At 39.1% G+C, this 26,638-nt stretch overlaps 1 protein-coding gene across 8 annotated transcripts in view; it reads left to right on the top strand.

Moving 5' to 3' along the window:
- Ggnbp2 (gametogenetin binding protein 2) overlaps positions 1 to 26,638 on the top strand; it is a 37,245-nt gene extending 10,607 nt beyond the window's left edge. For 2 of the 8 annotated variants that reach the window (XM_037201372.1, XM_037201371.1), the window contains exons 4-15: positions 743 to 996; positions 3,304 to 3,402; positions 7,522 to 7,647; positions 7,735 to 7,848; positions 15,794 to 15,997; positions 17,202 to 17,376; positions 20,740 to 20,934; positions 21,886 to 22,033; positions 23,173 to 23,298; positions 23,384 to 23,532; positions 24,438 to 24,686; positions 26,012 to 26,638. In XM_037201372.1, the coding sequence (XP_037057267.1) occupies positions 743 to 996; positions 3,304 to 3,402; positions 7,522 to 7,647; positions 7,735 to 7,848; positions 15,794 to 15,997; positions 17,202 to 17,376; positions 20,740 to 20,934; positions 21,886 to 22,033; positions 23,173 to 23,298; positions 23,384 to 23,532; positions 24,438 to 24,686; positions 26,012 to 26,215 (2,043 nt within the window). In that variant the 3' untranslated portion in view covers positions 26,216 to 26,638. Of the gene's footprint in view, positions 1 to 742; positions 997 to 3,303; positions 3,403 to 7,521; positions 7,648 to 7,734; positions 7,849 to 15,793; positions 16,004 to 17,201; positions 17,377 to 20,739; positions 20,935 to 21,885; positions 22,034 to 23,172; positions 23,299 to 23,383; positions 23,533 to 24,437; positions 24,687 to 26,011 lie in introns of all 8 variants that reach the window. The other 6 variants (XM_037201370.1, XM_028890559.2, XM_028890558.2 and 3 more) reach the window with 3 other exon arrangements.

Below are 26,638 nucleotides of genomic sequence, written 5' to 3'. Positions count from 1 at the left end.
TGATTTATAGATTAGTCATGTGAAAGAATTGGGTTTCATTCACATTTTATAGGTTCAAAAGTCTTTGATTTTAACAGGTCATCTTTCCTAGTTTTTACAAGATAGGGTTTGCAACATTTTATTAAAACGTGTTGGGGCCAGGGTTATCAGTTGGTGCCAGAATGTTTACCCAACATGTATAACGCCTGGGTTTGATCTCTACCCCCCCCCTCCACACACACATACTTGTTTCTTTTTTAAAAAGTTAATCCTGTAATATGAATTTTCTGATTTTTATTTTTTTGTTTAGAAATAAGATAATTTTCAAATACTCAAAAATAATATAACTAAGCCGAGCAGTGGTATTGCGCATCTTTAATCCCAGCACTTAGGAGGCAGAGGCAGGCAGATCTCTGTGAGTTGGAGGCCAGCCTGATCTACAAATGGAGTTCTAGGACAGCTAGAGCTGTTATACAGAAAAACCCTGTCCTGGGAGTGTTAATTGTAACTTAGCTGTTAACTTCCTGAAGTAGAAATTCCTTATCCGTGTTTTGCCCATTTCTCTACTGCTGGGGTTCCCATTCATTTTTCTTCCTGTTGTAACCAGCAGATTACATTCATGTACACTAGTATAGTTACACATTGAAGGCTTCTTCTGTATAGGTAAGGTAGGCCTTGTGTTTTTCCAAGGATGGAAACCAAACAATAGTAAAAAAGTAATTTTATGTCTTAAGAAGTATTCATTTTTCTTTTTCCCTTTCAGCGACATAGTATGCTTAAGCAACAAGATCTAAGTATTGCCATGGTGGTAACATCACGTGAAGTCCTGAGTGCACTTTCTCAGCTTGTCCCATGTGTTGGTTGTCGTCGCAGTGTGGAACGCCTCTTTTCTCAGCTTGTAGAGTCTGGAAATCCTGCCCTTGAACCCCTGACAGTAGGGCCCAAGGGAGTACTCTCTCTGACTCGAAGCTGCATGACTGATGCAAAGAAGCTTTATACATTATTTTATGTACATGGGTAAGTATAGTTAATTAAGAAACAACTGGTTAATAACATAGTTAATTTTAAACAGCTTGATAACAATGGAGTCTTCCCTCCTTATTTTGTCTAGTCAAAGATTGAATTCAGCAGTTTCATTGAGTAGCTTCTAGTTTCTGCTCTCGTGTGGAGAGAGGTATACAGTAAGGAAATAAATAGTTGATTGAGTATAAATTATGAAGAAAACAGTAAGATGGGCAACAGTAAGAGAGTGAGCGGATTAAATTACTATGAAGAGTGTCAGCTGGGAATGCCCTTCTAATAAACAGACGAATAAAGTAAGTGAGGGAGCCCTATGTCTGTCCTGATGAAGATACAAAAGGAACAGCAAGCATAAAGGGTCACAGGTTAGAACTTGACATATCTGAGGAACAGCAAGGAGACCATGTTGGCTGTTGCTGAAGCCAGATGAGTAAAGAGAACAGTAATAAAAGATGAGATCAGAAGAGTGATAAAAGTTCACTCGTGGTAGTGCCTTATAGGTCATGCTGAGATGGTTACTCTGAGTAGACTGGAAGCTTTGCAGAGTTTTAAGCAGATGAGCAACACAGTCTGACTTGAAATTTGGCCTACAGTGACCTTCGTATTGAGAATAAAGTGAAGAGAGTGCAAGGTAGGCATAAAAACAGAAACCGTTGTTTAATGATAAATGGGAAAAGTGACTTGGGTTACAGGTGATAAAGACACCAAGAAATGATGGCATCCTGAAATACTTTGAGAACTGAGTCAATAGGTTTCTTATATAGATTGATAAGGGGAGGGATGGCTTCAGTAATGATTCTTAGATTTGTGGTATAAAGTATAGGCAGACCAAGATACTTCTTGTCAAGACTAATGGCTTAGTGGGATCTCCAGGACCCTCATGGTTTAAGGAAAGAACCAACTTGCAAAAGTTGTCCTCTGACCTCCACATGTACTTGAACTCACATGTGTGCATGCAGACATACATGTATAAATGTAATTAAGACAAATTATTTTTTAAAGTGTAAAAAAAAGGTGATTGCCTTTTACTAAGATATGGGGCAAGATTAGGGAGCAGTTTTTCAGAGTTAAGTTAGAGATTTTAATTGGATATCATTTACTAAATATCAGTAGGAAAAGGAATTGAAAGACCAAACCCAAAGGCTCTTCTGTTTGGAGGTGGTGGTAGAGACTTTTATTTTTATTCATTTTTGAAGTTTGGCAGATTAATCCAGGACCTCATGTTTATTAGGCAAGTGCTCTCCACCTCTGAGCTATAGCTCTAGCAGGACTTTGGATTCTAACTGCTTGAAAAAAAAAAAAAAAAGCTTTGGAGGGTTTTGAACAAAGGAATAACATAATCTGATACGATATAAAAGGGTTAGTCTTGTTGCCAAGTGAAGTCTAGAATGTAACAGTGGCAGTGTGGAACCATTTGGGAAATTGAAATTGATTAACTAGAGATTGGTATGTTTGACAAGGGTGTAAGTGATAGGATTGTAGATATATATAAAAGTTAGTTGAGAAGCTTTGCTAATTGGTTGGATGTAGGATGTATGGAGTATTGTTACATATACATATTCTTTCTGTGTATACACATTCACTCTATATATTTTACATTTATTTATTTATGTGTGCTCACATGCAATAGCTCATTTGTGGAGGTCAGTGGACAACTTTAGGGAGTCAGTTCTACCTTGTGAGTCCCAAATCATCAGGTTTGGCAGCAAGTTCCTTTACCTATGAGCCATCTTGCCAGTCCAACATTGTGTATTCATATAAAATTTCTGTGTTGACCTCTCTAAGATAGTATATATTTATATATAACATTTGAGCAAAGGAAGATGAGTAAAAGTCGTAAGCAGTCTCTAAAATGTCAGAGTGTCAGACACATGGTAGGAACCAGGATAAGAGTTGTAGTCCAGGGAAAGAGGGCACTGAGTAAAGTAGGTTTCTTCTAGGTGGACTGGCTAGAAATGGAGAGGGAAAATTAGTGTAGACTGCTTTGCGTAAGAGTTTACTGAAGGCATATTCAGGATAGGTGTTGTCTCTGTAATACTGCTAAATATACTTCTCACATAAAGGCAGGCTGTAGGTGGTGACGCACTCCTTTAATCCCAGCACTTGGATCACGGTGGATCTCTGAGTTCGAGGCCAGCCTGGTCTACAAAGGGAGTTCCAGTCCAGGCTCTGAAGCTACACAGAGAAACCTTGTCTCGAACCCCCCCCCCCCAAAAAAAAAAAAAAAACCAAAAAGGCTGGTAATAGATATTTTTAAATTTTGAAAGAGAAACAACAAACTTTTAATGGTTTATTTTTTACTAGGTCCAAACTAAATGATATGATAGATGCTATTCCAAAAAGTAAGAAGAACAAGCGATGTCAGTTGCACTCCTTAGATACACACAAACCTAAACCTTTGGGGTAAGTAGAAGTGAATACTAAAATGCTTCATTGATACTAGGTATATATGTATAAATGTTGGTCTTATTTAGCAAAAAGGGTAACACATTGCTAGTTGTGTTAATTGGATTACATTCTGACATATGTCAAAATAAACATGTTCTTGGTTTCTATTGGTCTTTCTGCATTGAAACTGTAAGGTCACTGACTTTCAAGTTTTTCCTTAAATATGTTTCACCAGGAGATAAAATTTTTGAGAAATTTATGTCACTAATTTTAAAGTTTTCAAAGTAGTAATATTCTTTTATCTGTAACCATCATGTTTAAATTATTTTTGTCTTATTTATAGGTTTCCCTAATTTATTAAGGATTTAAAAAAATCTTAATCACTTATGGTGGTGTGTACTTGCGTAATTAATTTTCAGTTTTCTTCATTGGATGCACAGTGCTGGTTTGCCCCTAATAATTACTTGAGGAGGAGAGTCAGCATGATTTAAAGGGAGTTTTAAAAGAAATTTTTGTTTGGTGGAGAATAAGGTGATATAAAACTGTTCTAGGTTAACTTATAGCTGAATGTCATTGGAACCATTTTATAGACATTTTCCCTTTTTTAACATAAAGACACAGATATCCAGGTTTTCCTATGTCCAGGGAAAATATTTTTAAAATATTTTATCAGGGCCTGGTGTGTAGCACAACACTTAGAAAGAGAAGCAGGTGAATCCCCATGAGTTTGAGGCCAGCCTGGTCTACATAGCAAGTTCTAGGCTAGTTAGGGCTACATAGGGAGATATTGTCTCTCAAAAATAAACAAAACATCACGAAAGCTGTTAAATACAGAGAAGTAGAAAGGCCATGAAGTAGAGACTTACTATTTGAGATAGCATATCTCAGTATGTTGCCTAAGCTAGTCAGGATCAAGTAAGTGATCCATCAACCTCAGCCTCCTGAGCACAAATGGAGACTGCAGAGAGTCCTCCTCCCACTCTGTGTGTCGTACTCAGATTCAGTACTTACCAAACTTTGAAACATTTTCATTTTTCATTCATCTATCTGCCTTTTTCTTTGCTGAAGTATTTTAAAGGAAGTTCAGGGCATCCTGCTATTCTCCATTCACATGCATCTCTAAAGCAGATGAACATTTGCATGCCCACAATGGGTATTAACTACATTAACAATAGAGGTAACTATAATAACGTAATACCCAGTTGATACTCAGATTCCTTATTGTGCATATAGGTATCTTTTTGCATTGGCTTGTTGTGAGGTAGGATCTAAACAAGAGCTACATATTTCATAGTATCTAAGTACTGGGTACCGTGAAACCAACAAAGGTCTGTATAGCCTATGGTAGTTCCTAAGTTATTTTACACTCTTGTGGAATTTTGTTGCTGTTGTTGTTGCTTGGAGGCAGAGTCTCATGTAGCCCTGGCTGGCCTTGAACTTTCTGTATAGTTTGTATAGTGGAAGATTACCTTGCGCTCCTGACCCTGTCCGTACCTCCCTAGTGCTGAGACAGCAGGCATGGACTGGCTAGCTGTATCTTTTTTTTTTTTTTTTTTTTTTTTTATCTGTATCGTTCCTTAGAGGGCTCTTCTCTAAATAGTCATTTCAGTCTTAATTTTCCCATTAGAAAATGACCTGAGCAGTATGGCCTAGTAAAAAGGTCTGCCTTCTGGTTTTGTTTTCTTTTCCTCCTCTTCCTCCTCTTTCTCTTTGGTTTTGTTGTTGTTTGTTTTTATTTTGTGGTTCTGAGGATTGAACCCAGGGCCTCACTACTGAGTTCCACTTTGGCCTCTTTATGCTTGTACTTTATTGAGGACTAATAAAAAGCAGGAGATAGCCCAGCATCTTGCATATCTGTTCTCAGTGCTGTTTTCCTGGGAAGACCAGTTCTTCCTGTTTTGCTCCAGCTTCTAACTCTTGTTTGCAGTGACTTGCTTTGTCAGATATCTACGTCTATTGAATGGACAAGTAGCTACATCTTCCTATCATGTAGCTTACCAAAAAAAAATGTCCACAGCTTTCATGTTCCCTTTCAGGTACAGCTTCTCTACATGGAACGTCAAATGTGTTTTGAAGATTGTTTATTGAATATGAAATCAATATAAATGGAGGTAGTTGATCTTAAGTAGTGTTACTTAATAAAGGTGGCTGGTTGCTCCTTAGTGTATGTAGGTGGTAGTCAGTGATTATAGTCTGTGTAGTCAGAATGCCTGGAGTAAGTAGAGTACCTTCAAAGGCTTCCAGTTATTTGCTGTTGGAAACCCTCATTTTATGTTCTTCGCTGTTTCCCAGCCTCAGATTTTTGTTGGTAGGTTTTTTTTTTTTTCTTTTTCCTCGAGACTTGGTTTCTCTGTGTAGCTTTGGTGCCTGTCCTGGATCTCACTCTGTAGACCAGGCTGGCCTTGAACTCACAGAGATCCACCTGGCTCTGCCTCCCGAATGCTGGGATTAAAGGCGTGCGCCACCTTCGCCTGGCTTGTTGTAGTTTTTAACTAAACTTTTTTCTAAGGAAAGAACACTCACTGGGTTTCAACTTAATAAAGAGCAGTGCTTTGGTCACCTTTACTGAGAGTTCTTTTAGCTATGCATGTAAATTCTAGTTATTTTCTGTCTGGAAGTTTGGTATCTGAAAGAACTGGGCCAAACTTACAGGTCAGTAGTTAGTGATTAAGGGTAATATGAGAAAGCAGTATGTAAAATCATGTAGAGAGAAAGTAGATCAAGAGCAAAGAATGCTGGGAGATTCTGGTTAATGGTGCAAAAGAAGCCGCTGATCAGAAAATTGAGTGAGTATGGTCAGATGGGTAGGAGGAAGCTGAGGCTGTATTGAATGTTCCTGGGTCACTGAGGATCCCATCGTAGACGCTGGTTTAACAGCACTGATGATGAGCAGAGCTGGTGGTTGAGTGGAAGCAGATTGGAGTGAATAGAAAATGAGTACAAGTTTGTAGTAGGATAAGCCATCTGGAAAGTACAGGAGCAGAAGGAGGAAGTGACTTGGAAGGATTCTTCAGAAAGTATGTCTTGAGTCACTTGAGGCATAAGGCCTAGATCTGATTTGAGTGGTAGGTCACTTAAACTTAACTATCAAAGAGGAGTATGAGAATTGAGAGAGAGTTTTTAACATGCAAAAGATAGAGTAGGAGTTGGCATTTCGTTGTTAGAGTAGGTAGACTTGAACCTTGGTTTGGCCCTTCCCCCTTAGTGGGGTTAAAGTGCTGAATTGTATAATGACACGATGTTAAGCCAGGAGTTGAGAAATATTTAGCTATGAAAAAACTCGGGTTTTTCCATCTTAAGCAAGTATGACATTGAATTTCTAGGATTATAATGAGACCTGCAGAAGATCAGGCAGGATCCAGTTGTTCAGAATTAGCAAAAAAAAAAAAAAAAAAAAAAAAAAAAAATCTAGAAGAGTATCCTTGACTGGAATATAGATAGACATTTCTGTAGGAATGCACATCTGCCACACAGCAAAATGCATGACCAATGCCACACTGAAAATAGTTGGGGAGGAGGATCTGGGAAGTTCTCAGTAAAGTTTAAAGAAATTCTGTGTGTAGAATTCCTACTAATTTAGGCTGTATAGAGTGCATCTTAGTGTGCTAATTTCATTAAGTATAAGCTTACATATTTTGTTAGATTAATATATGACTTTCATGGCTACTTGGAAATGTGAAGGTAGATAAGTTTTGTTGCCATCAGCTAGCTATAAATAAGAGTGCCTTAAACAGTAATCATTTAATGATCACATTAAATAGAGAATTTTCAATTGGTTAAAGATTGATCCATGTTTAGTAGGTGAAAAGACTAACTTTTTAAATGCCATTTTGGCTTAGAACATTTCAAGTATATTTGCTTGTAAAATATTCAATATATAAACCAGTTTATATTTTATAACTGTAAATAATGTTTAATTGTATCAAGTAAACTTGATAGTCAAGTGTTTGATGTAAACATGTGAAACACATTAAATAACAATATATTAAGAGTAAATAATAATCGATTCACATTTGCAGACTTATCTTACTAACATTTTAATATGTTAAAGAATTCATGATGTTAACATAGACCGTAGCAGTTATTTCTCCAGGTTATCAGTGTCACTAAGCTTTGTACCGTACTGTACTGCAGTGAGGGGAGCAGTAGCAGTGTCAGTTCAGAGAAGTACAGTACAGATAAGAGGAGTAGTGAAGACCACAGGAAGGACAGCAAGTGTAGGATCATTTTCCATTACGGACCTTTCCAGGGAGCAGCCAGGTAAAACCCAGCAATCCTTTATTCTGCCCTTTTAAACCTGTGACCTCATGGATGCCTCCTTTTCACTAATGTTGATTCTTCTTACAGAGGATGTTGGATGGATGTATGGGAACTAATGTCCCAGGAATGCAGGGATGAAGTAGTTTTAATTGACTCCAGCTGTCTCTTAGAAACACTAGAAACGTATCTGCGAAAGCACAGGTAAGTAAGTGCAAAGGTCGCTATGATATAATGGGGAGGGTATCTTAGGTGTCCATCATTCAGAGTGGCCTATTACTGCCTTCCTTTGTGTAATAGTATTCTAGTATGCTTCCTGTTAATGTCTGGCACTAGGGGTCAGAGTAGGCAATTTCTTTATGAGGTGGCTTTGAATGTTAGCCTTCTTATCTCTTTCTTCTTTTTAAAGGTTTATTATTATAACTACTTATTTTTTTTTTTTGAGACAAGGTCTTTCTGTGTAGTCTTGGCTGTCCTGAAGTACTGGGACTACAGCCGTAGACCCTCATACCCAGTGTTTATTGTGTGTGTATATGCAGCTTGGAGAGTTATTGGGACCCCTAGAGCTAGAGCTGTAGGCAGTTGTGGGCTCCCTGACAGTTGCTGGGAATCAAAACCTAGTCTTGCAAGAGTAGTGTTTGTTCTTAACCCTGGAAACCATCTCTCCTGTTTTTGTTTGTTTGTTTGTTTGTTTGGGTTTTTTTTTGTAAATTTTTATTGCTTATTCCAGATTGGTCTTCCATGAAATATGGGTTGATTTAACCTGTTGAAGGTTATGGTTAATCACTTTAGAAAGAATAATATTACTGAGTTGGTGTTAAAATCATATTTGATACATTTTCAAAATTAAATTATCAGCTTTTTGGACTAGAATTGTGGTTCAGATGGTAAAGTACCTGCCTAGCATGTATGAGCTCTGGGTTTGATCCCCAACCCAGCATAAACTGGGAATGGTTAAACAAGATTGTAATCCCAGCACTTGGGAGGTAAAGGCAAGGGGGTCATGAGTTCAAGGCAGCCTGGGATACAAGAGACCCTCTTTCACCTAAAAAGCTTTTCATTTCCTAATTTGAAATACTTCTTCTGTAATCATTTTTTAGAACCTTTAAATAGAGTTAGAATATATTTGTTTCATGTAACCACAAATTTTTCCTTTTTGGGGGAGTATTACAAAGGAATTTCCTAAGTGCCATTAGCATTTGGAATCCCTTAGAAAAGGAGAGAAACTGGTAAAGGAACCATCTAGTGATGGCATTGTTATTGAGGTGGGTTCTGTTGTTGCAAATTTGCTACACTTGGCTTTGGAACAGATAATTACTTTGGATTCATTTTAAAAAACAATTATAGGAGCTGGAGAGATGGCTCAGAGGTTAAGAGCACTGTCTGTTCTTCCACAGGTCATGAGTTCAATTCCCAGCAACCACATGGTGGCTTACAACCATTTATAATGAGATCTGGTGCCCTCTTCTGGTGTGCAGGCAGAACACTGTATACGTAATAAATAAATACATGTTTAAAAAAATCTTAAAAAAAAAAAAAACAATTATAAAAACAGGTGTTAACAAAATTGGTGTTTAAATGGCAACAAACTAATGAACTACATACTCAGTTCTATTCCTTTTTTACTTATAAACCTTCTCATTTTTGTCTTTTTGTTCATTATCAAAAAGTAGACAATGTATTGATTATTTGGATTTGGGACAGGAGACTAACTAGATAGAAAAATGTTTGTCCTATCTCTTTAAGTATGAATCAGTTTACCCAGAAGGTGTCTTTGGGGTCATAAAATAAACTAGTGTTATGAAATTTCCTGTGTTTTGGTTTTATTTTAATAAGGAGATACAGAGTCTGTTTTATAAATATCTTAAGAGTAAGAAGAAATTTGGATTAGAAGAATAATTTTATATGTTAAAAGGAGAAATTGAAGTTGCATAGAATTTGTTCTATCCATTAAAATTTTGTGACAATTTTCTTTTGTATATATATATATACTAATTCTTTTGCATGGATGCACATGCCACAGCTTTTGTGTGGTGGTCAGGACTCACTTTTTTCCTTCCACCTTTACATGGGGTCTAGGGTCTGAACTCAGGTTACTAGGACTGCAGGGCAATCTTTACCCCTGAGTCATCTCAGGTTTCTTATTTTATGTGTGTTTATATGTATTTGAGTGTATATTTGTGTACCACGTGTGTAGGTGCTTATGGAAGCCAGAAGAGGGCATTGGATGCCCTGGATTGGAGTTACAAACAGCTGTTAGTCACCTGATGTAGGTGCTGAGAACCAAACCTGGGTCCTCTGTAAGAGCAACAAGTGTTCTTAACTCCTAAGTCATCTTCCCAGGCTCCCTGTGCCTCTGTTTTTAACAAAAATAATTACAGGATTAATACAGGGTTTGCTATGGGATGAGATTAAATTGTGAGGACTGACAGCATAGGGAAGTTTACTTAGGATGGTATTCGACAGTGTAGTAAGTGTCAGAGTATTTGCAGAGCCTTATCACTGCTCGGCTCTTCAGTTTCAGTTGGTTTCTAAATGGCCTTATTATATACTGTTTCCCTTCCTTTCCTGTCTCTCTCCTGTTCCTGTCTCAGTCTGTGCTTGTCATCAAGCCTGACAGCCCAGAACCTTCACAGGAGAGACCTGACTCTCGAAAGTTTTATTCTGACCTCTACAACGTATGCTCTGACACTTGCCCAGCCATCTTGCAGACCCTCTCCTCCCTCCTTCTTTCCCTTCCCTCCCCTCCCTCCCTCCCTCCCTTCCTCCCCCTCCCTCCATCCCTCCTCCTCCATCCATCCCTCCCTCCATCCATCCCTCCCTTCCTCCCTTCCTTCCTCCTCCCTTCCTCCCTTCCTCCCTTCCTTCCTCCCTCTCTTCCTTCCTCCTCCCTTCCTTCCTCCCTCCCTCCCTTCCCTCCCTTCCTTCCTCCCTCTCTTCCTTCCTCCCTCCCTTCCTTCCTCCCTTCCTCCCTCCCTTCCTCCTTCTCTCCCTTCTTTCCTCCCTTCCTCCCTTCCTCCCTCTCTCCCTTCTTTCCTCCCTTCCTCCCTCCCTTCCTCCTTCCTCCCTCTCTCCCTTCTTTCTCCTCCCTCCCTCCCTTCCTTCCTCCCTCCCTTCCTTCCTCCCTTCCTCCCTCCCTTCCTCCTTCTCTCCCTTCTTTCCTCCCTTCCTCCCTCCCTTCCTCCCTTCCTCCCTCTCTCCCTTCTTTCCTCCCTTCCTCCCTCCCTTCCTTCCTTCCTCCCTCCCTCCCATCTTCCCTCCTCCCTCCCTTCCTCCCTTCCCTCCCTTACTTCCTCCCTTCCCTCCCTCCCTCCCTTCCTTCCTCCCTTCTTCCATTCATTCCTTCCTCCCTCCCTCCCTTCTTTCCTTCTTCCCTCCCTCCCTCCCTCCCTTCCTTCCTTCCAATATGGTCTTGCCATATTGCTCAGGCTGGCATCAAGCTCCTAGGCCCAAGTGTTCCTCCTGTTTCAGTCTCTCAAGTAGTGAGGGTTGTAATCACATACCATCATATATACCCAGCTATCCTCCATCTTAAAGTTGAATAACGTCAAATATATATAGAACGCATTTCCTTTATTCATCCATTGATGAACCATCTAGATTATTTCCATATCTTGACTGTCTTGAATATTGCTATTGTGAATGTGGGCCTGCAAAGGAAGAAACCTAGAAGTGGGATTTCTCAGTCATACGGTAGTTTTTTTTTTTTTTTTTTTTTTTTAATTATTTTTCATTTATTTGTACTGGTGTGGTGTAGGCATGCACATACCATAGAGTGCATGCAGAGGTCAGAGGATAACTTCTAGAAGTTAGTTCCCTTCTACCATGTGGGTCCGAAAAGTTAAACTTGGGTCTCCAGGCTTGGAAGCAAGCACATTTACCCACTGAGCCGTCTCACCAGCCCTTGTAGTTTTTATTTTGAGGAACCTCCATCCTGGCTTCCATAGTGGTCTGTCTTTTTATTTATTTATTTATTTATTTATTTATTTATTTATTTATTTTTTAATTAAAAACAGACTTTTACTACATTTCCCTGACTGGCCTGGAAATCTCTCTGTAGACCAGACTGGCCTTGAACTCACAGAGATCTGCCTGCCTCTGCCTCCTGAGTGTTTAGGATTAAAGGCATGCACCACTGATCGAAGTGTGTTTTTTGATGTTCCTATCTACAGCATGTAGCAGTAGTTTCTTTACGTTCCTACGACCACTGGTTTTTCATCTGGGTTGTGTTTCCCTTTTGGTTTATTAATAGTGATTATCTTAGGAATGATGGCACTAATTGTGGTTTTGACTTTGCATTGGTGATGCTGAAGATCTTCTCATATGCTTACTGGCCATGTGTGTATCTCCTAACTCACTCTCAAATCTAATAGCACTTTTTCCCCACATTAAACTCTTCAATGACTTTCCAAAGCCCTTCTGATATAACTATAACTGCTTGGCATGTACTTTAATGATCCAGCCATAATCCAAATCCTTCACTTTCTCCTGACCACATACATTCTAACCAGTCTTCAGACGTATCATCTCTGAAAAAATGTAACCCTGAGGCCATGTGAGCTTCCACAGACCTGCTTGTTTAAATTGGGTTTCTTTGGGCCTGGCATGGTCTATAATCCCAGTGCTTGGGATACAGAAACAGAACTCTGTTCTGCATGTTTGACCCCATCTTGCTTTCTAAATAGTGAGTCCCAGGCTAGCCGGGGCTACGTAGTGATATCCTGTCTCAAATGTTGGGGAGGGTGGGTAATTCTTTTTTTTTTTGTTTTGTTTTGGTTTTGAGATCGGGTGTCACTATGTAGCTCTGGCTGTTCTGGAACTCACAGAGATCTGCCTGCCTCTGCCTCCCAAGTGCTGGGACTAAAGGTGTGTGCCACTGTGTATGGCTAAGAGGTAAGATTCTTTTGAGGATTTTTTTTTTTTTTTTCCCCCTGAGGATCAAACCCAGGGCCTTGTGCTTGCTAGACAAGTGCTCTACCACTGAGCTAAATCCCCAACACTGAGAATTTTTTTAAACCATTAGTGTAGCCTGTTTGGCATAGAACTTGAATTGTAGACTAGGCTGGCCTTGAACTTGGAATAATCCTTCTGCTTCTGACTCCTGAGTATACTAGGATTTTAGGCATGCACCTACTATGCCTGGCTTAAGAAACATACTTGGCTGTATATAAGTAAGAGTGTGTGTGTGTGTGTGTGTGTGTGTGTGTGTGTGTGTGTGTGTGTTGATACAACATTTGTGTAGGCTAGACTTGGTTTCCTCTGTGTTGGGATTACAGGTGTAGGTCACCATATTTAGCTTATTGGAATTATTTATATTCTGGATATTAATCCCTATCCAGATATATTCCCTGATTCTGTGGTTGCTTGTCCACTGTTGGCTCTTTTTCTTTCTTTGGTTTTTAGAAACAGGGTTTCTCTGTGTAGCTCTGGCTGTCTTGAAACTCATTCTATAGACCAGACTGGTCTCAGACTCAGATATCTGCCTGCCTCGGTCTCCCCAGTGATGGGATTAAAGGTGTGTGCCACTACCTCCTGGCTTCCTCTTTTTTCTTAATATTTATTTATTTTAGTAGTGTGTGCACATTACGTGTATGCAGGAGTCTCATGGAGGTTAGAAGAGGCATCAGATTGCTGGAATTGGGAGTTAGAGACAGTTATGAGTTACTTTGTGGGTGCTGGGAACTGAACTCCAGTCCTCTGGGAGCAGCAAGTACTCTGAATTGCTGAGCCATCTCCAGCTTTTTCTTTTTTTAAAAAATGATTTATTTTTATTTTACGTGCATTGATGTTTTGCTTGCATTTATGTCTGTGTGAGTGTGTTGAATCCCCTGGAACTGAAGTTACAGTCAGTTGTGAGTGGCCATGTGGGTTGGGGGGGGAATTGAACTCAGATCCTCTGGAAGAACAACCAGTGCTCTTAACTGCTGAGCCATCTCTAGACCAGCTTAGAAGTTTTTAAGTTTAATGTCCTGTTGTATATTTTGCTTTTGTTGTGCTTTGATAACATATCCAAGAAATTGTTGCCTAGTCCAATGCTGTAATATATTCCTTCTATATTGTAAGAGATTTGTAGATTTAGGTTTTAATATCTGTATCTTCAATCCATTTTGAGTTAATTTTTAAATTTCTGTATGTCCATTTTCAAAGCATTCGTGAAGTTAGAGTGAATTAATGTGACTTGTTGGTCTTACGGCCTGCTAACCTTGTGAGCTTAAAAATCCTCTAACGTGTTTTCTTAAAGAAACATAATCATCTTCTATTGGGCCAGGAAAGCCTGAATGCAGTAAAAATAATACATGATAGTTGCAAGGATAAATAAAATAGAAGTGTAAGACAGAAATAATAGGACATAGGCAGGTTAGTGTGTGCCTGTAGTCACTACTATTTCCATCTTCTAGGGAGGCAGAGGCAGGAAGATTGTACAAGCACAAGAATTCAAGACTAGCCTAAGCAATGTAATGAGCCTCCTTCACCTGTAGTGTGTGTGCATGGGATGTGCATGTGTGTACAGATGTACTTACTCATGAGAACATGTATAGAGCCTAGAGGTTGAAACCAAATTTCTTCCTCTGTTGCCCCAACCCCTTTCTTTTGTGAAGCAGGTCTCTCACTGAACCTGAACCTGGAGCTTGCCAATTTTGCTAGACTGACTAGCAAGTATGCCTCTGAGATCCACCTCTCATGCCCTTTGGCTCTGGGGTTATATGTGCAGGATACCAAAGCCATCTTTTTATGTGGGTACTGGGGATCCAGACTCAGGTCCTCATGGTTACATAGCAAGCACTTGACTGATGGATTCATTTCCTAGTTACCCCTTGCTCTTTTTTAAAGATTTATTTTGTTTTTAGGTATGTGTATATATAGGTATGTGCATATGAATGCAGGTGCTTACAAAGGCCGGAAGAGAACATTGGATCTCCTAGAGCTGGAGTTACAGCCATTTGTAAGATACCCAATGTGGGTGCTGGGTCTGAATTCAAGTCCTCTAAAAGATCAAGAAGCACTTTGAACCCTAGAGCCATCTTTTATCTTAAAATGTTTCTTCTCTCTTCTATACCATACTCATAAAATAATATTAATGATAATAATAATAATAATAATAATAATAATAATAATTCAGGCAACTTAAACCAGGGGAAAGGACACTGAAATGAAAGGACCTACAAAAGATAGTGGAATGCTTTTTAGCACTATCAGCTACAATAGTTGGTTTCATATTTAATAGAGGGAACTAGGAAGAAGTTGGAATTAACTGAGGTTGAGCCTAGGTGACTCTCTGAATGATGATGTTGTTAACCCGGATTAGAGAGGACATAGTTTGCCTAGGAACACTGAGTTTACGGGATTGTCGACTAGGAGTTGCCAGCATCTCACTCTTTTACATTATGGATGTAGCCCTCAGGCAAGAAGGATAGAATCGGGCTAGAGAGATGGCTCAGAGATTAAGAGCACTGGCTGCTCTTCTAGAGGTCCTGAGTTCAATTCCCAGCACCCACATGGTGGCTCACAACCATCTATAACGAGATCTTGGTGCTCTCTTCTGGCCGGCAGGCATACATGCAGACAGAACACTGTGTACATAATAAATAAACAAATCTTAAAAAAAAAAAAAAAAAAAAAAAAAAAGAATAGAATCTTGAGCAGAGATCTTGGTCATGAATCATCTTCATGTGTGCACATGGGTGCAGATGATTACAGAATTCATTTGAGAAATGAATTTAAGTCAGAGAGAGTCAAAATTTTCTTGTTCCATCACATTGGCTTTCTTCTGAGATCCTATTCTGGCTCTTGTTTCAGGATTCAAAACTAGAGAAACCAGGTTCTGTGGGTCATGCTGATGTGTACTTGTTTTTGAGCACTCAGGAGTCTTGAGGCAGGAGGATCACATGAATTTTATGAAACAAGTGTCTATATCTGCCTTACTCATAGCCCGTGTCCTTCTGTAATTTAAAATCATTGCCAGTTGGCAAAGCTGCATTCCATGTAATCCTTAAATTTGCATTTAACATGTATGTTTTTATTTTTATTATTATTTTTGAGACTTTATAGCTCTTGCCTGGCCTTGAACTCACAAAAGATCCACATGCCTTTGCCTCTGGCGTCATACCCATTCTTAATTTTGAAGTTTTTTTGTTTTTGTTTTTAACAGGTTTTGCACTGATTGCAAAAATAAAGTTCTCCGAGCATACAATATCCTCATTGGTGAACTTGACTGCAGCAAAGAGAAGGGGTACTGTGCTGCACTTTATGAAGGCTTGCGGTGCTGTCCACATGAGCGACACATCCACGTTTGCTGTGAAACAGACTTCATTGCACATCTCTTGGGTCGTGCTGAGCCAGAGTTCGCAGGAGGGTATGAGTATGTAGTTTGCTAGAATGGGCTATCTAGCGCTTTGCTTCATTTTATTACTCAAAGTTTATTTCTGTCACCTCTGCCTCACTACATAAGATGATGTATGTACAAATTAAGGTGTGCTGTAAAGATTATGCTTTCTTAATTGAATGAAACTATGGGAAAAGTATTTTGGTGTTTGGTTTAATCCTCTACTCCTTATTTCTGGAGAAGAGGTAGACTTTCATTATAGATTATCATTTTTACTTGAAAATGATTGAAATGAATATTCATGCATTCTGATTTATCATGTTTAGATTTTATTCACAATGATGGTTTTTGCATAGAAGTTAGGTTTTTGCAGCAGGGAGTTAAGAAATACTTTATTGAATGTAATTCATGGACTGTATATTATGTAATTATTAAATGATAGAAGAGCCTAAATTAATATCTCTGGCTTTGTAATGAGAATGAAATTAGAATTTATTCATAGACTACATCAAACCCATTTTCCTTTTGGGTTTAATGTCGGTTTTCTTTTGAGTGCTAGTTTCAGCTAGGAGTTTGTGGGGGTTTTTTTGTTTTTGTTGTTGTTTTTTTTGGTTTTTTTTTTTTTTTTTGGTTTTTCGAGACAGGGTTTCCCTGTGTAGCTTTGGAGCCTTTCCTGAAACTCACTTTGGAGACCAGGCTGGCCTCCAACTCACAGAGATCCGCCTGCCTCTGCCTCCCGAGTGCTGGGATTAAAGGCATGTGCCGCCACCAACGCCCGGCAAGCTAGGTGTTTTTAAATCCAGAAACTCACTATAGTACTGTGAATACTTCTGCTAGACTGGCACTAGAAGGCCCTGCCTGTGATTGAATCACTTTGGAATTGCCTTTTCTTATTCTTTCTCAAACCAACTTAACCAATCGACCAGAAAATGTTTGGCATTTTGCTATAACTGGAACCTACCATGTCTACTATAAGGTACACACTTCCATGACTTCTCTAGGCCTTAAGACCCATTTCCTTATAGCCAGTTCCTGAATTATCTTACTTTTACCAGTATTAGAATTCAATTGTACTTGCATGTATATTTCTCATGCCTCTGTGTGTGTGTGTGTGTGTGTGTGTGTGTGTGTGTGATTGATTGTCAGATAAACTGGCTGTGTTAAAAATCTGAGTTTTCAGATTTTACTGTTTCAGTTGAGGCATTAGGAATTCATGCTGGATTATCCTCAATAGGCGAAGAGAAAGGCATGCTAAGACAATAGATATAGCTCAAGAAGAAGTTCTGACCTGCTTGGGAATTCATCTTTATGAACGACTGCATCGGATCTGGCAAAAACTACGGGCCGAAGAGCAGACGTGGCAGATGCTCTTCTATCTTGGTGTTGATGCTTTACGTAAGAGCTTTGAGGTAAGAGCAGGGGACCATGGGTCTAATCTTTGGGTTGGTTTTGTTTTTTAATGGTTTTTCATGTCAGGGTTTCTCCGTGTATCCCTGGTTGTCTTGGAACTCACTCTGTAGATGAGGCTGGTCTTGAACTCACAGAGATCCACCTACCTCCACCTCCCTAGTGCTGGGATTAAAGGTGTACGCCACCGCCTGGCATTTTTTTTTAAGAGGGTCTTTTGTGTGGTCTTGCCCTGGCCTCATACCTGCTGTGATGCTCCTGTCTCTGCTCTTTGAGTGCTTGAATTCTAGGCATGAGCTGCCATATCTGGTTAAAAGCTTGGACTGGAGCCACTGCCTCAGAAAGCTGCAGTTCACTGACCCATGTGACTTCGACTGAGGGAAGGGGGATTTAGAAGTTAGTGGGGGGGTTGTAGCTGAAAGTTTTCCTGTGTCCCGCCTGGCCCATGGTCAGGACAAATCTCTCTCACCTGCTGGGCCCCAAAAAGACACACACAGGCTAATAATATTTTTAAACCACGGCCATAGCAGGCTTCTTGTTATCTAGTTCTTATATCTTAAATTAACCCATTTCTATAAATCTATACTTTGCCATGTGGCTTGTGGTTTACCGGTATCTTTACATCTTGCTTCTTATGGCGGCGCCGGCTGGCAGCATGTCCTCCATTCTGCTTTTCTTCTTCCTCCTCTCTAGTTAGAATGTCCTGCCTAACCCTATTCTGCCTCACCATTGGCCAAACAGCTTTATTTATCAACCAATCAGAGCAACCCATATTCACAGCATATGGAATGATATCCCCCATCAGGTTTCCTTCCGTTTTTGAGTCCTGTTACTCTTGTACTGTTGGTTTTCAGTGGGAAACTGAAGTTCTAAAGATACAAAGGTGTTGCTAAGTGGCAGGGGAGCTGGCTCAGCAGGTCAGGACAATTGCTGCCGAGACTGACAACAACCTGGGTTTGATGTCTGAAGCTCATGGTGGAAGGAGAGACTCGCTTCCCACAAATTGAGAATTACGAATTCAAGGCTGGTCTCAGTTATATAGTGAGACTCTGCCTAGGGGAAAAAAACAAAGAAAAATGCTGCTGTTTTGAAGTAAAGCTCATGGAAAGACAGCCAAGCAACAGTTAGAAAACTTTCACAAGTCTCAGTTTGTCTGATGACGAACAAATATCAAGCAAATATAACATACATGACATGGTAGTAAAAACTACTTTTAGGGCAGTGTTTCTCAACCTTCCAAATGCTGTGACCCTTTAATACAGTTCTTCATGTTGTGGTGACTCCCAACCATAAAATTATTTTAGTTGATACTTCAAAACTGTAATTTTGCTACTGTTGTGAATTGTAATGTAAATATCTGTGTTTTCTGATGGTCTTAAGTGACCTTTGTGAAAGGCTGTTTGACCCCCAGGTTGAGAACTGCTGTTTTAGGGGCTCATGACATGGCTCAGTGTTAGAATGTTTTCCTAGTGTTCGGGAGGACCTGGGTTCAGTTCCTGGCACAAAACAACAACAAAAAGCACATTGGAGGCTTGTATTTCTAATGCTGCTATTATTATTGTGATTCAGTCACATTTTTTTCAGATATATTCATAGAACATGTGTATTTGGTTAATGACTGTTTCGTGTATTAGATATATAAAGCCATGGTTGTAACCCTTTAATTGGGCTACTTGTCCTTTTGAAAATGGAATGAAACCGTTTACAGAAACTCATCTATAAACTAAGTACTCTGAAGAGTCTGGGAAAATTTATACTGACTTTTGGTAAACAGATGTTTTTAATGTTTGTATCATTGAGATCAGATAATCTAGTTTGGTTATATAGTCTTTTAATTAAGAATAAATAGGAAAAAAAAGAATAAATAGGAAAGCAGGGTATGGTGGTGCACACCTTGAATCTCAGCACTGTGAGTTCAAGGATAGCCTGGTCTACATAAGAAGTTCATTGATTTTTTTTTTTTTTAATTTATTTATTTATGTATACAGTGTTCTGCTTGCATGTGTCCCTTCAGGCCAGAAGAGGGCACCAGACCTCATTACAGATGGTTGTGAGCCACCATGTGGTTGCTGGGAATTGAACTCAGGACCTCTGGAAGAACAGCCAGTGCTCTTAACCTCTGAGCCATCTCTCCAGCCCCAGAAGTTCATTGATTTTAAGGATTACATAGACTGTTTCCAAATAATGATGATAATAATAAAAAAAGTAAAATAAATATATAATAAATGAAGTATCGAGAAATGGATCAGTAGTTAAGAGCACTTGCTGCTCTTCCAAAGGAGCTGGTTCAATTCCTAGTATCCATATGGACCCTAGGCTCACAGATGAAGGCTCACAACCTTCTGTAACTCCAGTGTCCCAGGAGATCTGATGCTCTGTTGTGGAGATCATGGGACCAGGCATGTGTATGTATGGTACACAGACATACATGCAGACAAAACACCCATATACATACAGTTTTAAAAAGAAAATGAAGGAATGGGGCTTGAGAGATGGTAGGCAGTTAAAAGAGCTTACTATTTCAGAGGACCCAGGTTCTAGTACCCATGTGGTGACTCAACAGACACCTGTAACTACAGTTCCAGCGATCTGTTCTCTCTTCTGGCCTCTGGGGGTTATGTAAGCCTACACGTAATACACTTTTTTTTTTTTTTTTTTAAGGCTAGAGATGTATCTTAGTGTTCCTGGGTTCAATCCTCAGTAATGTAAGGGAATGGGGTATGTATATGTAATAGGTGACTTGAATAGCAGTGTGTTATTTTTTTCTTATAGGTACTAGTTGTACATTAACTTCTTGAATCCATTTTTAAGACATTGTCATTTAAAATACTAAAGCACCTGGAAGTCTCTCAGTTTGATCTTCAGCACTGCAAAAAAATTAAAATTTGTTTTTGTTGGACATGGTAGCTCATGTAATTCCAGCACTTAAAAACTGTTGCAGAGGGCTGGAGAGATGGCTTAGAGGTTAAGAGCACTGGTTGCCCTTCCAGAGGCCCTGAGTTCAATTCCCAGCAACCACATGGTGGCTCACAACCATCTGTAATGAGATCTGGTGCCCTCTTCTGGCCTGCAGGCATACATGCAGGCAGAACACTGTATACATAATAAATAAAAATCTTTAAAAAAAAAAAAAACAAAAAACCTGTTGCAGAGTGCTGCATATTTGAAGCCAGCTTGAGTTGTAGAGTGAGTCTGCCTCAGAAAATAAGCAAAGCCTTAAGATTTTTATGGAGACTGTCTGATGAAATTGCTGCATAACATACTAGTTGTGTGTGTGATATTTAAATTTTTTAAAATGAGACTTCCCTTGGAAAAATAAAGGAAATTATGACCAATGTTCACATTCAACTTTGTTTTTACAATAGATGACTGTGGAAAAAGTACAGGGTATTAGCCGCTTGGAACAACTTTGTGAGGAATTTTCAGAGGAAGAACGAGTTAGAGAACTCAAGCAAGAAAAGAAACGCCAAAAACGGAAGAACCGACGAAAAAATAAGTGTGTGTGTGATATTCCTGCTTCCTTACACACAGCAGATGAAAAGGCAGTAAGCCAAGAGAAGGTGCGTGTGCTGCTTCGGGTAGAAGGAAGACTGGGCAGATTTGGGCATTTTACCCTGCTTTTCTAGATACGAGTTCCTATAGTTTATGTTTCGGTTTTCCCCCCCAAATCATGTGTAAGCCACAATATTTAATGCATGCGTTTGTTTTATGAAGGCAGTGTGTTGGATAGTTATCTTTCTGTAACAAAGTCAAAATATGGAATATTATCTTTGTGAATGGCCTAGACCAGTTCTCAACTTTAGAATCCCCTTTTTCTTCAAGTACACAGACTTTTTGTGGGTTATACTTAATCACTATTTACTGTAATAAATATTAAACTGGAGAAATCGTAGACCATTTAAGTCGTAAGCCCACTCTATATTAATCAAATAAGATTTAAGAAATACCATGTCAACATAGTGAGACCTCATCTCAGAAAAAAGTAAGTCTTTGACATTCTGGCTATTGTTTCAAAATGTAAGAGTTTTGTTTTTGTTTTTGTTTTTTTAAGTGACAAATTGACTTTATTCATTTTTGAGGAAGTGCCTGCTAAATACCCAAGTTTGAATAAACATAGTTTGTCTCAGTCATTCTTTGAAGTGAAATGATTGTTCTTAGTTCAGCTTGCAGCTCAATAGTCGCCAGAGTTAGATTTCCTTGAGAGAGTTCTTGTACCTTGAATATGTGACAGAAGATTTTGTTTAATGTTTAACAAGAGAAGGACCAGTGACTTCAGTACATTTCAGTTGTGCTGCTCCATAAAGAAACTGTTTCTCAGAACTTGGAGTGGTCCTCCTGTCTCTCCTGCTGGGATCACAGACAGGAGCCTCTAGCTAGTCACCATGATTTTTTTTTCCATACGGATACTCTTCATTTTTAACCTTATAACTGCTATTTAATTAATTAGAAATTAAAATGTAGCCATTATGGAAGCAAATCTTTTTATTGTCTTTGAATGTCTGTCCTCAAAGGAAACAGACTTCATTGAAAATAGCTGCAAAGCCTGTGGCAGCACTGAAGACGGGAACAGTTGTGTAGAAGTAATTGTTACCAACGACAATACATCATGTACCTGTCCTAGCAGTGGCAATCTTCTGGGGTCCCCTAAAATAAAGAAAGGTGAGTAAATCTTTTTAAAAAAATAACTCTTGCTGGACCTTGTATGGGTCTGAGCTAGGTTCTCTGCATATACGTTATGGTTGTGTAGGTTGGTATTCTTGTGGGACCCCCAACAGCAGGAATGGAGGATGTCTCTGACTCACTTCACTTTGGGACACTTTTCCACCTAGTGGGTCGCCTCATCCAGCCTTGGTAGGAGGGTGTGTGCCTAGTCTTATTGTAATTTGTTGTGCTGTGTTCTCTTGACATCCTTGCTAAGCCTGCTCTTTTTTTTTTTTTTAAGGGAAACGGAGGAGGAGTGGATCTAGGGGAGGTGGGGTGGGTGTGGACTGGGAGATATGGATGGAGGTAAGGGAAATGTGGTCAGGATGTAGTGTATGTAAAGAATAAAAATTGAAAGAAAAAAATTCAAAAGGGAAAAAAAAACTTGTGCTGGGCATGGTGGCACACACTTTTAATCCCAGCACTCAGGAGGCCATATCACAAAAACAAAGCTGTTTTTTTAATGATTTATTTATTTTTATTTTGTGTGCATTGGTGTTTGCCTGCATGTATGTCTGTGTGAGGGTGTCAGACCCCCTGGAACTGGAGATAGTTTTGAGCTGCCATGTGGATGCTGGGAATAGAACCCAAGTCCTCTGGAAGAGCAGCCATTGCTCCTAACCACTGAACCATCTTTCCAGCATCCTCCCCCCCCCCTCCCATAAAACAAACAAAAAAATGAACTCTTTGTCTGTTTTTCTTTTAAATATAAGTGCTTTTAAGAGATTTTTTGGAATTAGAATTTGGTTTTGTTTTGTTTTTTGAGACAGAGTTTCTTAGTAGCCCTGGCTGTCCCGGAACTTGCTACGTAGACTAGGCTGGCCTCCAACTCAGAGCTCCATCTATCTCTGCCTGCCAAGTGCTGGGATTAAATGTATGCGCTGCCACCACCTTGTTGGAATTAGAATTTTAAAATTGCTTTATCACCTCAAAACTATCATGCGATTTAGTCAGATACTTAATATTTCTTTTCTTACAAGAAACAAAATGTGTAAATATTAATCATACTTTCACTACTTATTTTCTCTAAGCAATAAAATTTGATATTTTTCCCTGGACCCTGAATTAATTTTTATTTTCTCCTGCTGTATTTTCAGGTGTCTCTCCACACTGTAATGGTAGTGACTGTGGGTATTCATCTAGCATGGAGGGAAGTGAAACAGGTTCCCGAGAAGGTTCAGATGTCGCCTGCACCGAGGGGATTTGTAACCATGATGAACATGGTATGCTCAGGTTAAGCTTCCTAGTTAATATCTACTATATGGCTGATATAACATTATAAATAGGAAGGGTTATTAATTTTTGTAGGTGAAGATTCCTGTGTTCATCACTGTGAAGACAAAGAAGATGATGGTGATAGTTGTGTTGAATGTTGGGCAAATTCTGAAGAAAATAATACAAAAGGAAAAAATAAAAAGAAGAAAAAGAAAAGCAAGATGTTGAAATGTGATGAACATGTAAGTGATGATTTGCAATTAATAATTTTTATAGTTGAAAACAACCTATTTTCCTTGAATTGATGGTGGTGCAGGCCTTTAATCCCAGCAGAAGCAGGCAGATTTCTGAGTTTAAGGCCAGCTTGGTCCATAGAGTTGAGTTCCAGGACATCCAGGGCTACACAGAGAAACACTGTCTCAAAAAAAAAAAATGAAAAAGAGTATTTTATATAGTTGCATTGCTTGTTCATCTTGTGGGTATGGATATGAGGGAGGAAGTGTTCATTTGTCCAGAAGTCCAAGTGAGTTATAAATCTCTTTAGTACTTTTTACTTTACTTTGTAATTTATAAAAAAATTTCCTTTAGATCTATTTCTTTTACATGTATGAATGTTTTACCTTCATGTATGTCTGTGTACCACATGCCTGCAGAGGATAGAAGAGGATGCAGGGTTCCTTGGGAACTGGAGTTAGGATGACACTGTCACCATGTGGGTGCTGGGAATCAAACCCAGATCCTTTGTAGGTGCTCTAAGCTGCTGAGCTATCTCTCAAGAATCTTATCATTTTATTTAACTATATAATCTTGAAAAACTGTTTATTAGTTTTTCTGTTTGAAAAATGAGGATAATAGGCTGTGTTTTAGGTTCTATAAAGATGAAGTAAGATTAAACAGGTTAGCATACCATCTGGAATGGGGTAAGTGTCTTGTAAATTAGCTGCTGCTGTTTTTTAGTATCACTTCTCAAGACTTAAAACTTCCCTGCAGATTTTTTGTTTTGTTTTGTTGTTGACTGTCTTGTCTGTAGGCTAACCTTGGAACTCACTAGTCACCTGGAAATTTTTGTTTGTTTTTCTTTGAATAATAATGGCTACTGTTTTTGCCCCCTTTTTTTTCCTTGGGAAATCTCTTTCCCTGGTTTCAGATCCAAAAACTTGGAAGCTGTATTACAGATCCAAGTAATCGAGAGACCTCAGGAAGCACCATGCATACAGTGTTTCACCGTGACAAGACCAAAGATGCACATCCTGAGAGTTGTTGCAGCGCTGAGAAGAGTGGGCAGCCATTGCCTTGGTTTGAGCATAGGAAAAACGTACCACAGTTCACAGAACCTACAGAAATGTCATTTGGTCCTGACTCTGGAAAAGGTGCCAAGAGCTTAGTTGAACTTCTTGTAAGTAGTTCATGCTATCTTTCTTGTGAGTTGGGGAAGATATTTGAAGGTTTCAGGTAGGGAACAGAGAGGTTAAGAAATGAAAGGTATTCATCCCATCATTCTTTGGTGACTTTCATGTTTCACTCATGACTTTTGTAAATGTTCTGGAGCACATTGTCTTGTTCTTGTTTGTCTCAAAGTTAGAACAGTTGGGAGAGTAAGAAGTAGCAGTATAGAGCCGGGCGGTGGTGGCGCACGCCTTTAATCCCAGCACTCGGGAGGCAGACGCAGGCGGATCTCTGTGAGTTCGAGGCCAGCCTGGGCTACCAAGTGAGTTCCAGGAAAGGCGCAAAGCTACACAGAGAAACCCTGTCTCGAAAAACCAAAAAAAAAAAAAAAAAAAAAAAAAAAAAAAGAAGTAGCAGTATAGTACCCACCCACTTTTCTAGACCTCGAAAGAATGTCTGAATGAGTATAATCTCAGCACCCCAAAGGAGGAAGAGGCAGAAGGATCAGGAGTTTGACTCATGTTAGACACATAGGGAGTTTGAAGCCATCCTGGGATGAGATCCTGTTTTAAGTCCTTAAGTTCTTAAAATAATGAAAAAGAACCTGAACTAAAACTTGCATTCCAAATTAATTCCTTCAGGTGGTATATAGGGAAAAAGTATGATTGGCCTTGGGAGAGCTGTAAAATTGGTATCACCTCCTGAGACTTGAGTTGAACAATACTGGATGTCAGTGTCCCAATATGTAGTGTGTGCTGATGCATGGAAAGAAAAGAAAGAAGATTTCTATCCCTTCCATTATTTAAGTCCTAGTGGAAATGTCATTTGGAATATTAAGGATTTTATTGTTGCTTGTTTCGTTTTTATATATGTTGTAAAGTTTAGTCGTGATTCTATATAACATACTTTTTAAGTAAAAAAAAAATTATCTTTTACTTAAATCTGTAGAGATAAAAATCATGTTCTTAATTTGTAGAGATAAAAGTTTCAACATAAGACCAGTCAGAGATAAGTCTGGGTATTTAAATATTGGTTAAATTAGTTGCATCCATCTCTATCTGGTCGTTTTTAAAGGCAGAAGGTATGGTGATATTCAGACTCATAGGTATATAGGAGGTAATTGTAGATACAATGTTTCAAACCAAGCTGAGTTAGATTTTATCCTCACTAGTTTGTAAGATGGGATACCATGATGCTTGTTCTGTAAGCATTCCAATTAGAGATGATGTGACTGGATTGAAATGAAAAGCTAGCCTGCTTTGATTTGTAGTTGCCCCACCATGCACAGCATTCTGCATTCTTTGTCGTGGTCTTAACTACTGCTTTAATTTGCAGGATGAGTCTGAATGTACTTCAGATGAGGAAATCTTTATCTCACAAGATGAAATACAGTCATTTATGGCTAATAACCAGTCTTTCTACAGCAATAGAGAACAGTACCGACAGCACCTGAAGGAGAAATTTAATAAATACTGCCGCTTAAATGACCACAAGAGGCCCATTTGTAGTGGCTGGTTGACAACGGCTGGAGCAAATTAAATAAATAAAATAGCTCTGTCTTTCAATGAAACACTCAAGATGACTACTGCGCCTTCTCTTTTAAAAACTCCTAATTTAGTGACTTCTGGCAAAATTTTATCTTAAATCAATGTGATTCCTTGTTTTGGGAGACGGTGGAGGTAACCTCATTCGTTTGTTCTTTCTTCAGGCTTGTGTCTTTAGTTGCGTGGCTGCACAGGCCTGCTTATGATTTAAGCCATCTCTTCATTAAACGTTTCTCTTCCTGTGAGACTTACTAAAGCAACTTAGTGGCAAAAGTAATGTTGTACTTACACCTCTGTACAGAAATGACAGTGAGCTGGATATATGGTTTACAGTAGACATCCACTTGCAAAGTGTCTGGACGCAATGTTAAAGGCAATGTGCAAAATTTAAAATAAAGAGTATTTATTAATACGCATA

The sequence above is a fragment of the Peromyscus leucopus genome, chromosome 8b (genome assembly GCF_004664715.2).
Source record: "Peromyscus leucopus breed LL Stock chromosome 8b, UCI_PerLeu_2.1, whole genome shotgun sequence".
Classification (NCBI taxonomy): Eukaryota; Metazoa; Chordata; class Mammalia; order Rodentia; family Cricetidae; genus Peromyscus; species Peromyscus leucopus.
This window is presented reverse-complemented; position numbering and strand designations above follow the sequence as displayed.